Raw genomic sequence first — 18,378 nt, 5'->3', positions numbered from 1 at the left:
CTCAACTTTTAGCGGAACTATACCCACCTTGACTCCAGTGATACAGCATCCTGGCGCTCCTCGCTAGCCACTGACATCTTCAAACAGCCAGCTTCTGGGTATCGGTAGCTGTCCACTTTCATTGGCTGAGCTGATATGACATCACTCCTATGCATGAGTAGGAGTTCATTTGGCTTCGGCATTGCAGAATGTCTACAGTGAGTTGCGCATGCGTAGTTCACCATACATGGGTGGACAGGTGTGTAAGTTACTTTCTAAATCAGGGGTATCCAAACGTTCTAAACAAAGGGCAAGTTTATTGTACTTCAGACTTTAGAGGGGCTGGACTGTGCCCCAGTGTTGGTGTCAGTTGGCAGAATAGTGTCTCGTATAAGTGGGAGGAATAGTGCCCCAAGGACTGGATAAAGGCAAACAAAGGGCCACAGTTTAGAGACCACTTTTCTAAATGAATTCATGATTTTAGTAGTAATTTAATGCTAGCATTTTTAATGTTCCTATTAATTCTCCAACTTCAGTCTGGTTAGCACCTAGCATTATTGATACAGTTGTTTAAAGTCCTAATACTGCACAAGAAATTCATGTTGATGAACAATTCCCGGATACCTCAAATCTCAGAGTATCCCTGAGACTTGCTTAAAAGAATCTATGCCTTGAATTTTCGCCTTTAGGTTTCCACCTGTCAGCTAATATTAAAGAATGGCATGAGTATTTCATTGATTTACTGTCATTGTTGCAAAGACATTAATTTTCAAAAGTGAGTCAAATAGACACAGCCCATGAAGATAGATGCAGGCCTGTAACCAGAAAGCTCGCTCATCCCCCCGTCCCCCCCCCCCCCCTTTTCCTGACCTGCTGGGCTGCATGCTCGGATAAGGGTCTAGTATGGATTTTGGGGGGACCCCCATGCCATTTTTTTTTTACATTTTGGCATGGGAGTTCCCCTCAAAATCCATACCAGACTCAAAAGGCTTGGTATGGATGGGAGGGGGGACCCCATGCCGATTTCTAACTAATTTTTTTAATTGCCGGCAATTCTTTACATTCAGCTGTCAGTGCCCCCCCTCTTGAACCATACCAGGCCACATGCCCTCAACATGGGGGGGGTGCTTTGGGGCAGGGGGGCTCTTCCCCACAACCATGGCCGGTGGGTGTGGGGGTCTACAGGCTGGGGGCTTTTCGGAATCTGGAATCCCCCTTTAACAACGGGCCCCCAGATCCCACTCCCCCCAATGTGAATGAGTATGGGGTACATGGTACCCCTACTCATTCACAAAAAACAAAAAGTGTGTGAAAAAAGACAGGACACGGTCTTTGACAAGTCCTTTATTAACAGAAAAAACTAAAAGAATGTCCCCCACAGTAGATCCAATGTCAATCACAATGCCACCACCCCCGACCTAAAAAATTATTTTAAAAAAAGGCTCCGCTTCCCGACGATTGCTTCCAGCCTTCTGCCTGCTCCGTTGGTTTGACAGTTCTTAAATATGTAAGGGGCAGGGTTACCTGGGCACATCATGCATGTGACCCCACCCCATGTGACATCAATGAGCACCCCCCAAGTTGAGGGCATGTGGCCTGGTATGGTTCAGGAGGGGGGGTTCCTTGCATGTTCAGATAAGGGTCTGGCATCGATTTTGGGGGGGACCGCCACGCCATTTTTTTTTTTATTTTTGGCGTGGGAGTTCCCCTCAAAATCCATACCAGACCCAAAGGGCTTGGTATGGATGGTAGGGGGACCCCACACCGTTTTTTTTATTTATGGTGCCGGTTTTTAAATGTAATTACCGCTTTTTTTTTTCTTCATTATAGCTCAGAAATTCAGTTGTCACTTTCCCCCCAGCTAAAAGAAAGAAGCTTTTATTTTAGTTTATTTCCCCGAGTTAAGAGAAACAATGTTTCCTTTTAGTTTCTTAAAAGAAACAAAGTTTCTGTTAACTCCGAGGAAAGTGACAGCTAATTCTGTGAGCTATAGTGAAGAAAAAAAAAAAGCCAGCAAATGCATTTAAAAATCAGCACTGACATACACTTCGTATTGTGAAACAAATTTGTAAAAAATTTGTAAACCGAGGCATTATTTTCAATGGATTTTCATTCGTAAACCGAAAATTACAATAACCGAGGCATTTGTAAACCGAGCTATTACTGTATATTTCTTTCAATGTGGGAACAGGACAAATGCTTATAAATGTATCCTGGTAAGATAACCTCAATGTGGTTCGACCCACAAAGATCAACTTTAATATCAGGACCAAAACTGCAGGCTGATTAGTAGACGCTGCTACTCAGGAATGTATCAAGCAGTTGGGCTCAAAGAAGACAGAGAAGAACATAGTGCTCATCACAATACAATTGCAAACTTTCAAAGATGCGAACATGTGTTGATATGTCCAATCATGCAAGGCTCAGTTCACACTAGCTTTGTTAGCAGGTGTTAGGCATTTGGGAAACATTTTTAACGTTCAAACGTTCAAATGAAAATTCTGCACATGGCAGCACACAGTGCTTTTCACACTGAAGTGTTAGCGTCGCGTCACAGCAAAATTGACGCCTCATGACTAATCAGGAGGAGTTGAAGCCTTCCATTCAAGTCTATGGTGACGCCTGGCAGGTGTTTGCAAGGCGTTTCTGGAGCGTTAATACTATTAAACTTCATTATAGGCATTCGTGGTGTGGTCGCTTGGCAAATGCCTCAAAACGTGCATAGGGTGTTTGGGGAGCATTTGAGGAGCATTAAAAACTCTTCCCAAACGCCTGTGAAGCGCTATAGGGGCGTTTGGCAGGAGTTAGAAATTAGTCACATATGAACAAGCCCTAGTTCACTTGTCTGGCATCCATTCTCATGTAGGAATCCATTTTATTTCAAGCTTTTTTCTATGTGTGAAATGTGTTATAAACCTATTACAGTAATGTATTAGGCTGATTGTGTTAATTGGGTACATAGGGTAATTTTGTTGGACTTACAAGTGAATTGGACTTACAAACGCACTCTTAGAATGGAGATCATTCGAAGGTAGGGGATTTACTGTACATTTATTGTTACAAAGTAAAAAATAATGCACTCACAAGACAGGGATGTTCAATTTATATCGCCCGACACCTGGGACATGCAGTTCCAGGTAGGTTTTTTTTTATCTTTAGCCCTGCTGCAGGCAAGCAGCAGAGCTCATCTGTCAAGTGGAAGCATTCGGGCAGCAGTGCTGCTGCTTGATTGCTTCCACACAGCCCGCTACGGTGCCAGCCTCTACCCCAGCCCACTATTTCCCGGGCTCTGCTTGCCCATCTGCGGGCCCGGGACCAATCAGTGGGTGCAGGTGGGTATAGAGGAGGGAAGAGAGCAGACACATCTGCTCCCCTCACCTTCTTGTCCTGACCCGGAAGTGATGTGACATCACTTTTGGGTCCCCGTTGACAGATGGCCGGGAAAGAATGTAATGCAGTGCGATGTGCACTGCATTACATACAGGGGAGACATGCAGGGTCCTTTAGACCCTGGATGTCTCAAAAAAGAGAACCTGTCACTTTAAATCATCACATAGGGGACTTTTTGTCCCCTATGTGATGAAAAAAAAAGTTAAGTAAAAAAAAATTTGTTTTTTATTTAAAAAAAATTAAAGTTACACCCACGCATATAACACCCCCAAAATTGTTCAAAGGCCCCCACCCCCACATACAGAATGTACACACGTACAAACGTAAAGGCACACTCTGGGGTGCCTAAGCATAAAAACGACAATTTGCGATATACATGTTACATATCGCTGCACACACCAGAATGAGAGACATATTTCTAGCACCAGACCTCCTCCGTAATGCTAAACTGATGACCTATGAGAGCTTTAAAATATAGGGTTACTAAAGTTTGTTGCCATTTCACAAGCACACACAAATTTTAGGTTTGACATATTGGATATCTATTTATTCAATGCAACCTCATCTTTTATATTTTACAAAAAAATTGGATAATTCATTGCTTTTTGTGCCCTAAAAATAACTTATGTTTTGATAATATCATGCTCCATAAAATAACAACCACTATTTTATTCTCCTGGGTCTCTGATTTCAGAAAATATATAATGTTTGGGGGTTTTATGTAATCTTCAGGCATTTTCAGATTTTTTTCTTGGAAGAAGTAGCAGAATGTGTTTTGGGGTGTTATTCCACATATACCCATGTGAAAAATATATAATTTAAGTGCCAACTTTATGTAAATAAAATAAATTGTAATTTTCCAAAAATGTGTGGCAAAAAATAAAATCTTCCATGAACTCAACATGCATCTCAGCAAATTCTTTGGGGTGTCTACTTTCCAAAACGGGGTCATTTGGGGGTTTATGTACTGCCCTGGCATTTTAGCACCTCAAGAAATGTGCTAGGCAGTCAAAAAGTAAAAGCTGCATAAATTCCAATATATATACACAACAGTTTGTGACGCTGTAACTTTCACACAAACCACTTAATATACACATATAGGGATTTTTTTTTTACCAAAGACATGTAGCAAAATACATTTTGACCTTAGTTTATGACTACATTTGAGTTTATTGGATATTTTTATAATAGAATGTAGAAAATATGGGTTTTTATTCAAAATGTTTTGGTTTTTGTTGTTTTATCATAAAAAAATAAAAAACCCAGTAGTGTTCAAATACCACCAAAAGAAAGCTCTATTCGTGTTAAAAATGGACATACATTTTTTTGGGTACAGTGTTGTATGACCAAGTAATTACCAGTTGAAATAGTGCAGTGCCAAATAGCAGAAATTGGCCTGGTCAGGAAGGGGGGAAAGTCTCCCACCAGTGGGGTCACAGGGACATGAAATGAGGGTAAGTCTTCCTCCAGTGGTGTCACAGGGACCGGAAGTGAGGGGAAGTCTCCCTTCAGTGGGGTCACAGAAACAGGAAGCCTCCCTCCAGTGGGGTCATAGGGTCAGGAAGTGAAGGGAAGACTCCCTCCAGTGGTGTCACAGAAACAGGAAGTTTCCCTCCAGTGGGGGTCACAGAAACAGGAAATTTCCCTTCAGATGGGTCACTAAAGAATGTCCTATGTGCAGCAGTTGTGGTAACTAAACATTGTTTGGCATAGGTAGGCATGTATGGTGGCATGGTATTAATTGGCAGGGTAAGCTTGACGTGTAGTTCTACAGTAGCTGGAGAGGCATCTGTTCTGTACTATATCACTTATACATTTTAAAACAGTTCTCAACATTTTACCCCACAGGAATCCCTAAAATAATTTTTAGGTCTCAGGGTAGCCCTTACTAAAACCAAGTCATTGTAAATCACTAGGAAAAATGTCCACCTTACGGTGGTGGTCAGTAACAACAATGCCCCCCCCCCCAGCGCACATGTTACATCCCTGTACCCTCTCTGCACACATGTTTTATCCCTGTATCCCCTCTCCACATATGTTCCATCCCTATATGCCCTCTGCACATATGTTCTATCGCTGTACTCTCTCTGCATGCATGTTCCATCACTACTCTCTCTGCATGCATGTTCCATCGCTGTACTCTCTCTGCATGCATGTTCCACCCCTGTACTCCCCTCCCTTCTTTGCAAACATGTTACATCCCTGGAAGATAAGCCTGTGGCTAACAGGCTCCATGCACTCTGGGTGTTTTATTAATGCTGGTAGCGTTAGCTGTGTAAAATCACGTTAAAAAGTGTTTCAGTGTTTCTTTAGCATTTTTCCACGTTTGCGTTTTCTAGCATTTTTTCCACAAAAAAAAATTATTTTTTTAAAAAAAATGACGGTTTGCCATGTTTTTCAGCGTTAGAGTGTTTTTACAGCTATAAACTCCTCTAAAACCCACTTTTTTTCCAGCCAAAGAACGCCCCTGCCAAAAAACGCTGATTAAAGCTTATGTGTGCATGGACACATAGGATAACATGCTGGGGAGCTTACTGGTTGTAGAAAAAAAATGCCAAAAGCCAAAACCAGCAGCTGTAAAAACGTCCAGTGTGCATGAGGACTTAACAACTCAACTGCTAGACAGGGTTATCAGTGGGTGCTTTTAGTAGCACAATGTAAAGGTGTCTGGCAATTTAGAGGTTAAAGTTTAGCCACAGGCTCGGCTCCCTCCCCAGCAGCTATGGGGTTAAGTCAGTGTAGCAGCTCAGCTCCTTCCCCTCTTCTCCTCTGCTTATACAGAGTGGCCATAAAATCCCTTATCTTTCCCAGGGTTTGGCACAGGTAATAGTGATGACTGATGTCTGGCTCCCTGCAGGCTGTCACAGAGTCTTCTGAATCCCCAGTGAAATCCTTTACCCCAGCTTGCCTGTATTGTTCTCAGGCATGTTTGGAGTTAAATACTTTCAGCTCCAGGCTTGCTGACAGCTGTTATTATTGGATGGGAGGAGGGGCACACTTCCATTGTGGGCAGTTCAGACCTGGAGTCTCAGACTGGTCCGCCCACAACAGCCAGCGGGATTGCATCACTGTTCACTGACATGAGAACTACAGGAGGGATGTGCCAAGACCGGTGGTAGGGGGAATGCAAGGCATAGCAGCCAATGGTATTGCAAACAGGAAGACACAGGGGATTAACCCCAGGATTTAAAAATGCACATGCTGTTTCTCAGAAACTACAGAGTCAACAAGAAGATTTTAGTGTCATTTTAAACAGGATAAATTACAGAATAAAATGTGCACTTTTTATGTGCAGCAAGCCTATTTATTTTTAAACTAACACTGCTAAAAAAAAGTGCATTTTGTTACTTTTAATTGTTTAAAGCTGAGTTTTAGTCATTGTTGTGTTTCTTAAAAGTTTTAATAAACGCACACTCACCTGTCCTAGGGTTGATGTGCTCACCCGCACTGTCCCTTCTCTCCCCAGTGCCATATCTCAACTGTGGGCACCAGGCTGTGACAGCTTGCAGCTTCACAGCCGTGTGCCCACTGCACATGTGCGAATCGCGCTGCGCATCCTGATTGGTCAGGAAGACTTCTGGGATCTGTGAACTGTCCCAGAAGATTGCAGGAAAAAGGAGGCAGGCCGAACTTCCGGCTCACCGCTGTGGCGAAACCAGGTGTCCACTCCCCCCCAAAAAGTGCCAAATATGGCAGTGGAGGGGGTGCAAACAAGCAGAGCTTTCACTTTGGGGTGGAACTCCGCTTTAAGGATTGAGAAAAAAAAAATTGTTGCAACACAATATTAACAAAAAGAAAGTCTTGTTTGTCCTAAAAAAAAACAATATATGTATTATGCTTTTATCTTAAATAATGAGAAAGTGGATAATGAAAAATGCATAGCAGGATACATCTCAAAAACCTTTAGAGATTCAATAACATGGACAACATCAGTGCAATACAAGGCCTCAGGAACACATTATTCCTAGTATATAAGCGGGGTCTTTCACATGCAGGCTTAAGTCAAGAGAAAATGTTTAAATTTTATTAATAATGTACATATGGATCAGTGAGAAGTGAGTGAGAAAAAAGTGAAATAAAAGAAAGAGAAAAAGGAGGAGGAAAGAACTTCTACTACCCAGTATTTTCTGGGTAGTATTGGTTTGGTCAGACTCTACCTTTTTTAACAATTATTTAGATTACTTCCTTTTCTATGGGACCAGCTGATTCTATAAATTCTCTTTATTAGATACAAGATAAAACAGTTACTGAATTTTTACAAATGCTACTAATAATATGGAGTTCGGGCCGGGGTTCTAGGTGAAAAGGGTAACATATTAAAATTGTACTCTTTCATTAGAAAGAAAAAGATAACTTTTCATGAGATACAGTTACTTTCTTGATAGCTCCATGGCAACACAGCTGGGTGAGGCCACGCCCACCCCCTGCCTGGTCAGGACATACATCAATAAATTTTTGGCCCACCTCAGCCTTGGTATTCCTTTTTCTTTTTCCTGCAGGCAGAACTGGTGGCATCTCCCCTCCTAACCAGTCTAAATGACTGGCTGTCCGTTCAGATGTGTTTTAGCGCTGGACGTGGTCACTGCTCTTTTTGCCAATGGCACTTTTGTCAGGGAGCCCCACTGCTGGTCCTTGGGGTGGCATCAGGTCATGGCTAATGACAGCCGGCTTATCGGGTGTGCTCTGCGGCTGCTGGGGTGGCTGTTCGGTGGCAGTTACCGGAGGATCCATGGGCGCCTCTTGAAGAGTGCAAGCGGGCCAGCGTGGAGCACATGCTGACAGCCCACTCAACCAATTAGAGGAGGGTGGAAGCGGAGCCAGGTTAAAGGAGCCAAAATTTAAAGATGCTTCTGTCTTGAATCATCTGCTGCCCTGCTGTCATGCTCCTTCAGCCTGCCTGTGTCTGCTGTTCCCCTCTCCCAGGTATGTTTTGCAACTGCAAGGCTTGTGTCCTGTAGACTGCCTGCTGTTCTTTTTGCCATGGCTCTTTTTTGTTTTGTTTTTTTTTTATAGCAGTGGCAACATGTCTACTCCATCTAAAGACCAGCGCTTGCAAAGAAGGTAGGGGAGACGTGGACAGATGCACATGCAAACTTTTCTGGTCAAGCACTAGTTTCTTCTTTCATTCTGTGCTATCCCAGCGCCTCAGGTCTCAGCCACAGTTCCTCTCAACAATCAGAAGAAAGGAGCCCAGGAAGGAATAGGAGGCAGTCATCTTCATGAGAAGATTGATGCTCCTGTAGAAGGACAGAAGCTTCTTGTTCCCGTTCCGTCTCTAGGGGTCAGCACTCCCTGTCGCAATATCAGAGAGAGTCACATCGCAAGCAACCCAGACCATGAGGGTGCTGGGCATGTTCTGGAAGAGACATACCGGTCAGGACAGCTTGTGAGGCTTGCTTGAAAGAAGCAAACACCAAGAGCCCGATAAAGAAGAGATGTTTCACTAATGAAGCAAGCATTTTAACAAATGAAAAAGGCGTTTGTGTCACATTTGCAAGCTTCAGCCGCTCCAGTTTCTGTCCACCTCATGCTCCGTATCACAATGCCGCCAGCCACTAAGGTGATTCCAGAGTCCCAGGATCCTTCGGAATCAGATGCTGCCTTGGAGGAGGAGAAAGATTACGATGGGTTTGCCTAAGTCTAGCATTTTGTGAAAGAGATTAGGCAGGCCCTGCTTTGAAAGGACATGATAGAAGAACTGCAGAAAAAACAAAAGGAAGTACTTTGCAAACATGAAGGAGGGAGGAGTGAATTTCCCCTTCACGGAGGAAATCCAGGACATAAATAGTGAATGAATGGAAGCAAGTAGACAAAAGAATTGCATTCAAAAATTGGTTTGTGAAATTGTACCCATTTAACTCTAAGAATGTTAAGAGTTTGGAGGAGCCTCTGATTGTGGATGCAGCACTTATGTGCCTCTCTGGACATGTAACCCTTTCAAAAGATGATGCAATAACCTTCAGGGACATGTTGGATAAGAGAGTGGATGTAGATCTTAAAAAGATTTACACACTTGCTGGTGGGGCATGTAGGCCTTCTATGGCTTTAGCGGCTATTATTAAGGCCATGGAGGCCTGGGTTCCGAAATCGGAAATGGAACATGACCTAGGCAAAGCTGAGCTAACAGCTTCCTTTATGGCAGTGGCACCCATTGACCTAATTAAGATGTTGGTCAGGGTCATGCCTAATGCAGTAACAGCTAGAAGAGCACTATGGCTGAGAGCCTGGGTGGCAGACCCAGCATCCAAACAGGGATGGTGTAATATACCATTTGAAGGGCTGTCCCTGTTTGAAAATAAGTTGGTTAGAGCCAGTGCAAAGGCCACAGGTGAAAAATCAGAGTTTATTCTCCAGGATCAGGGGCTCCTTCACAGGAGAGGTGCAGTGTGCAAGAAGTTGCTGAGGTTCAGAGTCAAAGAGGATAAGTCTTTAAAGCCAGGGAGAGAATTTTGTTGACAGTGGCCAAACTCTGCTGCAAACCACAAGTTGGAGAGACGAACCTAGGAAAGGAGTCCCACAAGTCCTTTTGACTATCCACCAGCTTACACTTGTCAAGTAGGGACCAGGTTATACAAGTTCCATCAGCTGTGGGCGCAAAGTATAAAGGAGCCTTGGGTGATATCTTCCATTTGGTTCGGTAACGCCTGGAAGTTCCTCAAACATCCCCGCAGAATCTTTGTTCCGACAAAGATGCCTTTGTCAAAGGAGAAACAGGATGCCCTATTGGAATACATTGGAACCCTCCTGGATCAAGGGATGATAGTTGCATTACCCCAGAAAAATAATTTTTCTGGTATTTACTCACCTCAGTCTGTCAGAAATTTCTACGGTTTGCAGTGGGGCAGCTCCACTACCAGTTTGTATGTCTACCCTTTGGTATGACCACATCACCCAGGCTGTTCATGAAGATTCTTCTGGCCCTGGTGGCATACCTGAGGCTGCAAGGTGTCCGAATATATCATTATTTGGATAACATTCTGGTCCTAAATTGTGTCCTTCACATCTCAGATTGGGCCGCATAAATCGCCTTGTTTCAGCAAATCAGGGAGACTCAGTTGAACTCTCACCCCCTTTCAAATCGGGTTTCTGGACCAGTGGCAATCAGAGGGCCTAGGTCAGAATATATGGATTACACCCTGTATGAAAGTGTGCTTAAACTTGTGGTGGAATCTTCTGCAATGTCATTCCCATCTGACAACCTAGTGGTTGGTGGTGCAGTCAGACACCAGCAAAGTAGTTGAGAAGCCTTAATTCAGAAGCAATGGGCTCAGGACCAATGGCCTCTTTCAAGGGTCCAAGATGGTGTCCAACATCCTGGAGTTGAGAATGGCATTTCAGGCTCTCCTAGCCTTCATTCATCTCATCCGGGGTGGACCTGTCCTGGTGAAGTTAGACAGTACAACAACTGTGACCAATATCTGGAAACAGGGGGACACTCACAGTCTCTCCCTCCTGAAGGAAGTTTCTCTGCTTCTAGAGTCGGCCCAGTCAATATTCTGCAGTTATCTGCGGCCTATGTGCCCGGACAGAAGAATCTTCAGGCAAACTATTTGTCCAGGACAATCCTGGATGACCATGAATGGTCCAGACAAGTCTTTTGAGAACTAATGGAGCTTGGTAATTTCCTGCAGAGGCAGACCTGTTCACATCTCCAGTCAACACCAAGTTGTCAAAGTTCTATTCCAGGGTCCAGCATCCACAAGCAATTGGGGTGGAGATGCTGATTGCAGAGTGGATCTCCAAGACAGCTTATGCCTTTCTGCCGCTCCCCCTGATTCTCAGCTTCCTGCTGAGGCTGTGGCAAGGGAAGATGACAGTTCTGGTGGTGATCCCAGACTGGTTGAAGGGGCCTTGGTACCCTCTGCTCTTCTAATGAGTGTCATGGATCCACTTCCTCTGATCGAATCTTCTCCAAAGTCCCATTTGTCCAGCACCTGACAGGCTCAAGCTGATGGCTTGGGTCTTGAGAGACAGAGGCTAATAGATCTTGAGTGCTGTGTAAAAGTTGTGAATACTCTTACGAAAGCTCTAACAGTGCCTATAGTGGAATATATCATAAATTCACAGGACTTCTGCTGATCAAGGTTTTACACTGAGCTGTTCACAAGTCTGTCACGTTCTGAAGTTTCTACAGGCAGAGCTTGAGTTAGGTTTATGTGTAATGTGAGAACTAGCATCAAATGGTAGAGTTTTTCCAGCACACAGCCACTCACTTTATTCTTTTTTAAAGGCCTTTTAGCCCAATTTTATGTAAAAGAAAGTTCCACAACATGCTTCCCACGCAGGGGTATCTACCATCAAACAAAACAAATAATCAGCCTCCTGGCTTGTACACAGATTTCTGCCGCTCTGGCCTTACACTTTAGCCTCACAGCTGTCTCCTACAGACTCCTTCCAAAATGGCTTTTAGCACACAGCTAGCAGCCTCTTGCTGCTCTGGCTTCCACCTCTCCTAGGTGGAGCCCTCCTGACTCCTGGGCACTGACCTCTTGTCTGCCGGGGTGGAGCCCAGAATCTGAGTCGGGTTGTTTTTTAAAGCCCTGCACACACCTGTACAATTAGTGTGCTGGGGGTTCATAAAATATGGACCCAGGATTGGAGATTTCATCCCAGATCACTTTTAAATCTCCAGGCTCCAGATCCCAAAACAGACTTTACAGAAAAATGAGGAAACTGAAAAGCCAATTTCTTCTGCATTATGTAAACCCTCTGGAGCCCCTCAACCTGTTTAGTTGAGAATCCTGCTATAGACCCACATTTCAGCAATGTCTGCCTTCACCGGCATATAGTGGGTATCCAACACGTAATTATACCGTTCTTCAAGCTGCCATTTGGTTGAATCCTCCCTAAGGGATTGTTATTTCCGAAGTGGGATCTCCCAAAAGTCCAAGTTGGACTTTATGCATCAGATGGCTTCACTCAAAGTGGCCCCCTGTGGTACCTCTCACTGAAAACTGCTCTCCTAGTGACAATTACTTCAGCCAGAAGAGTATCGGTATTAGCTGCCTTGGAGTTTAAAGAACCCTTTCTCACATTCTTTGTGGACAGGGTGGTACTCATGCTGATGCTCAAATTTGTGCTTAAAGTGGCCTTCAGAGACCTTATCACACAAGAAGTTGTGCTTCCTACGTCCCTCTTGGGGAGTACCCAAAAAGTTAGCCCATCAGATGTGGGCCAAGCTTTAAAATGTTACATCAAGCAACATCTGGCATCAGGAAGTCAGAGCACTTGTTTGTCATTCCAGGTGGAGCGTGTAATGATTTCACGGCTTCCAACAAGATTATTGCCTCTTGGTTGGTGAAGCTCATTTCCTTGGCCTACAAGCTGAAAGGGTTGGCTGTGCCAGGGGGATCACATCACTCTCCACCAGAAGGGTCTCGACCTTGTGAGCGGCAGCAGGCCGAGTGTTCCCAGACACTATCTGCAAGACAACTATATGGGTGGCAATATATACGTTCATGGCTCATTACTGTATAGAAGCAGTCTTATTAATAGTTGAGTTTGACAGAGGCATCCAGGCTTCTGCTTCAAGCCAGAATTAAGGAGTGTGTAGTATTATCCCTTCCCTGTGTGGCTAGTTAATTCCCAGTTGTGCTGACATGGAGCCATCAGGAAAACAGAAAATTGAATGACAAATACTTACTATAATTTTCTTTTCCAGATGAGCTCCATGTCAGCAGAATTCCCACCCAGCTTGGTAGGACTAATTACAGAAGGCCGAGGCAGCAGGTGGGCATTTTGCATGCTATTACAATGCTGATGTCAAAGTGTATGCTTTGACTATAGATTGCCTTTAACCACTTGTTGACTGCGCTATAGCCAAATTACATCCTCCTAGAACCGCGCCCCTGGCACTCTCTGTGATCGCTGTGTTATTTGGACATGGCTGATTACATGACATGTTAAAGGGCCAATCACATTGGCACTGTCAGAGCGTGAGGAAAGTACTGCTGATAACCTGCAAGTGTGAAAGGAGATATCTACACTGATAATCAGGGCATTGATTGTGTCCTGATTATCAGTGCAGCCCCAAAAGTGCCTATCAATGCCCAACAGCACTGCCAATCTGTGCTCGTCAGTGCCACTAATCTTTCCTTCAGTGCTGCCAGTCTGTGCCACCTATTGGTGCCCTTCAGTGCTGCCTATTAGTACCCATCAGTGCCGCCTATCAGTGCCTTCGTATCAGTGCCCACTAGTGCCGCCTCATCAATGCAGCCTATCAGTGCCCATCAATGCTGCCTATCAGTGCCCATCAGTGCTGCCTATCAGTGCCCATCAGTGCAGCCTCACCAGTGCACATTAGTGAAGGAGAAAATTACCTGTTTGCAAAATTTTTTAATAGAAACTAAGAAAAACTTTATTCTTTTCAAAATTTTCAGTCTTTTTTTTGTATGTTTAGTAAAAAAATAAAACACTTAGTGGTGATTAAATACTACCAAAAGCAAACTCTATTTGTGTGAAAAAAATATAACAATTTCATATGGGTACAGTGTTGCATGACTGCACAATTTGTCATTCAAAGTGCATAAGCACTGAAAGCTGAAAATTGGCCTGGGCAGGAAGGGGGTAAAAGTGCCAAGTAGGTAAGTAGTTAAGCTTATGTAGCACCCTTTGACCGTGGAAGCATGGCGGTTACCCCCAAAGACAGGGAGGGTTGACATTTCACCTCAGGGTGCAGGTTGCTAGGAATGTAGGATGGTGGACAGTGTAGAAAAATGGGCGCTAGTCACTTTTATAATGAACAAAAATGTGAGTTTATTGCTCACAATAGTAGAAAACTCAGGGAGAGAGGGTTAGGGCACAGGGCACCCTAAGTAAAAAAAAGTGACAGACTAGCAGTCTCCTTAGACAAGAAAAATGGAGTAGACAGCAGTACAGAAAAAACCTTTAAGCTGTAACCAGCAATCTGTACTTTAGTAGCAACAGCTGTCTCCCATAACAAAAAAAGAAAATTCACAAGGAAAATGACGGAATTCTCTGGATGAGGCTGTCATTGCTTGTCTTCTCCGCAATGTCCCTGTGGCTCAATCAGGGTAACGTGGTTGCATTCTCTCTATAACCTCATAAAGACCATTCCTCTCAGTGAAGTCCTGGGTAGCTCTGGTAATACAGACAAGGGCTGGAAGGATCCAGGGCCAAAGGGCCACTGAACGGGATTACTCTGGTAGCAATTGGGAAGGGGTTCCCCACAGTAGCTGAATCTTCCAGATAAGTTGCACACAGTTAGGTTCCAGCTCAGCTACCTTCCCATCGCTTCTGACAGTTGTTGGTCTCTCACAAGACTGAAGATCACTTGACCAGCTACCTCTGCCTTATCAGGTGTTACCTCTCTGATCTGCTGAGGGGGAGAAGCTGTGGAATTTATCTTCCCTGGACATGTCTAGTAACCCAAGGAGTTTTTTTTTTTTGACAGATATTTATATGGTTCCGACAATTCACAAAGTACTTTACATATATTGTACAGTCACATAAGTCTCTGACCTCAATGAGCTTACAGTCTAATGCAGGCCATAGACGGTTCGTTTATCGGCCGAATGTTTGGCCGAAAATGGAAACATCGGTCGTTCTGTTCCCACCAATGATTACGAATATCGGCCGTTTTTCGTAAATTTTCCAGCATGACCGATAAAACAAATGAGGAGGAACCGCGAAAATCGTCCGATGACATTGCCCCACTAACGGTGCGAATATCGGCCGATTATTCTTTCAGACGAAAATTCGGCCAATAAACGAACCGTCTGTGGCCTGCATAAGTCACATGCATACAGTTAATAGGGCCAATTTGGTCCAGAGTCGATGAACCTAACAGCATGTTTTTGGTAGAAACTAGATAACCCTTACTGCAAGGCAGAAGTACTAACCACTAAGCAATTGTTATAGGAAACTGAGTTAAAGGGGCCTGCAGCTGTATCCTGAGCATGGTAAATGGGCATTCCCCATCTCAGATAAAAGGTGACTGCTTGAACAACTCACTATCATATGCACTCTACAAATCAATGAAAACCTGGCTCTACATAAAGTACACCTGAGCTCATAGAAGTTTGACGTTGGTGATATCTGCTCAAAATGTTAGTTGCTTAGTTATGTGCTCATCCTCCCATTTTAATGTTTCTTAAATTCCCGATCTTGATTTTCCACATCAGAATGTCTGACTTCTCCAGTGGCTTTTATGTTCTATATCAGTTTTAAAGCAAGAGACAGCCAGACCAGTAGCATTATCAGGAGGAAGTCAGCAAGTGCTATGCTCTGCCAGTACTCTGTTAACTTATAATAACTAATAATAAAATAATAATGAAAGATGGAGTGAATTCTATTAGACTTAAATGTATGCTCCAGAACACTTAGCACTTTGCATACACGTTAGCAACAGAATAACAATTTCTATTCTGCCTCAAACATGGTAATATCCCATTATTACAGTGGATTGTGTACAATAACAGGGTCCCCTCTTCGTTTTACTCTGCATTATTTACATAGAAACACAATAGATTACAGTGAATAATTCAGTGAGCTGGACACCAAATGCATGTGACTTGTGAGAGAGTAAATGTTCAAGTCTCATAGTACAACAGAGGTAGAAATCGTGCAACCACCAAAACAACACTAAGAAGGAAATAATGTATGTTCCCAAACAATTTTCTGACATAGGAAAGAAAGATGTTTATTTCTTCACACCAAAAATATTTCGGAAAAATGATGATATGTCTTTGGATCTTCTTTCTAAACATGATATTGTGAGAAGAAAAATGTAGACAAGCCATCAGAATCTCAAGGGTAAAAATACATTTGTTAGATTTAGCATTAACCCGTGTAGCACTCTCCTAGTGGTTAGACAAATTTAGTTGGCTCCTCTGTAGCCAGATGATCAGGGTTTAACCACTTGCCCTCTAGAGGATTTAACTCCCCTTCCTGACCAGGCCATTTTTTGCGTTGTGGCGCTGCGTTATTTTAACTGACAATTGCACGGTCATGCAACGCTGCACCCAAATTAAATGTATGTCCTTTTTTCCCACAAACTGAGCTTTCTTTCAGTGGGATTTGATCGCCTGTGCGGTTTTTATTTTTTGTTTTAAAAAAAAAAAAAAGACCGACAATTTTGAGAAAAAAAACTATATTTTTTCCTTTTTGCTATTAAACATGTCCAGTAAAAATCAAATTTCGTCATAAATTTAGACCAAAATGTATTGTGCTACGTCTTTGCTAAAAAAAATCCCAATACGTGTAAATTTATTGGTTTATGTGAAAGTTATAATGTTTAGAAATGGCGGTATATATACTGGGTTAACTGTGTGCTGTGTTTATGTGCTTCACTGTAAGCAAACTGCTATGCATGGCTCTGCTATGCAAAGCCATGCATAGCAGTGTGCAGGAGCTGACAGGGGAGAGAACTGTATTGTTTACTTGCAGTTATCTCCCTCAGTAATTAATCACCAGCCGGGACTGTGATTAACAGTTGAGGCAGCGAATAGCCGGGATGGGTAGGACACGTGTATATATACATGATTTTGAGCACCCGTGCTGCCCTGTAGCAGTATCACTGCTACAGGGTGGACGGGAAGCGGTTAATTTGGTTAGGAAGCTGGGCAGTGTTTCACAGGCTGTGGCTCTCTCACCTCCCCCTGCATTCTGGAACATACAGAACATAGTGAGAGGAGGGACAGAGGCTGCAGTCTGAATGTTTATGAAACTTCTACCAATCCCTAGGGAGGTGGGCCCAGAAAGGGTGGAAGAAACCCATAAATATTCTGAAGCCTGGCAGTCTGTGAGTAGAATTCAGGGTGCAGACGTCAGGAGGGACTCCTGTGTTGGGGCCCTGCCCCTGGGATGAGCCTTAGGAAACTAGTGCAGCCTCACGGACTCAGCTAGGCCTAGCTGATGACCTATTAGAGCCAGAGAATCAGCCTGAACCAGCAGTGGACAGCCATGAGTTCTCAGGTCAGAAAGCTCCATGAGTGGGACTCAGTGAGTACTTAAACTAGCCATCATTTAAAGGAGAAATGACTGTGGAATTCAAGATTTCACAAGTCAGGACCAGGTGCAGCCGGGAGTTATGCAGGTTAACCAATAGCACGCCACTTAGTGTGACGGACCTTAGTGCAGCCAGATGCAGGGCAAGACAGCCAGGTTCTGTGCTACTATTATTTTTGTTACTACTACTACTGTAGGTGAACTATAGGATTTCTGCAGCCTAAAGCTGTGCATTTCAGCTCGCATCCTGTACAGAGCAGCCAGAGACTTCGCAGCCCTGAGTTTTCTTGTATAAAGTTTTACAGTTTCTTAAGTTTGGGGTATACCATGCACCCTGATTCCCCATCCAAGTTCATTGTTCCTAAAATAAACACAAAACCAAAACCCCTAGTCTGTTTGAGCCATTTAAGAGAGTGTTGAAAATTCGTTTTGCCAGGCTGTGTGTGCTGTGTGGGGGGAATTGGCCCGATTTCCAGCAGTGCCTTCAGTGATAGCACTACACATGTATGCAGTATATCTCTGCAATATGTAAATCTCTGCATGTTTTTTCTCTTTAAAATTCCACAAGTATAGAAAAATACCTGTTGACAGAAATCCATTGAGCTCCTAACATCCTCTAGTGAGCTCACAATTTGGCTTTTGATGTTTTGTTTTGTTTTTTTTCTATAGCTAGTAAACTCCCCAGCATGTTATCCTATGTGTCCATGCACACATAGACTGTAATCAACGTTTTTTGGCAGGGGTGTTTTTTGGCTGGAAAAAAACACCAGAGCTAGTGGGTTTCTAGAGGAGTTTTTTAGCTGTAAAAACGTTATAACGCTGAAAACGCTTCAAAACGCAGTAAATCATGGCAAACCAGAGTTTTTGGACTTTTTTTTACCAAAAAAAAATTTTTTTCACCAAAAAAATTATTTGTTTTGGTCAAAAAAACCCTCTAAAAAACGCAAACATGAAAAAATGCATAAACACGTGTCAAAATGCTAATACAAAAATGCTGAAAAACTCACATTTTTAATGTGACTTTACATAGCTACCGTTACC

General features: G+C 43.4%; 1 protein-coding gene across 8 annotated transcripts in view; it reads left to right on the top strand.

The window, feature by feature from the left end:
- LOC149456320 (protein CutA homolog) overlaps nucleotides 1–18,378 on the top strand; it is a 77,682-nt gene that overhangs the window by 27,009 nt on the left and 32,295 nt on the right. For 5 of the 8 annotated variants that reach the window (XR_016313915.1, XR_016313914.1, XM_089685263.1 and 2 more), the window contains exon 2: nucleotides 13,031–13,098. The exons of the other annotated variants lie outside the window; for them this stretch is intronic. Coding sequence is in view for 3 of the 5 variants with exons in the window: in XM_089685263.1 (XP_089541389.1) it covers nucleotides 13,031–13,098 (68 nt within the window). In the remaining 2 variants the exon portion in view is untranslated. The remainder of the gene's footprint in view (nucleotides 1–13,030; nucleotides 13,099–18,378) is intronic. 8 annotated transcript variants of the gene reach the window in all.

Source organism: Staurois parvus, unplaced genomic scaffold (assembly GCF_062004578.1).
Source record: "Staurois parvus isolate SC_StPar_1 unplaced genomic scaffold, SC_StPar_1.0 ptg000365l, whole genome shotgun sequence".
Lineage (NCBI taxonomy): Eukaryota > Metazoa > Chordata > Amphibia > Anura > Ranidae > Staurois > Staurois parvus.
This window is presented reverse-complemented; position numbering and strand designations above follow the sequence as displayed.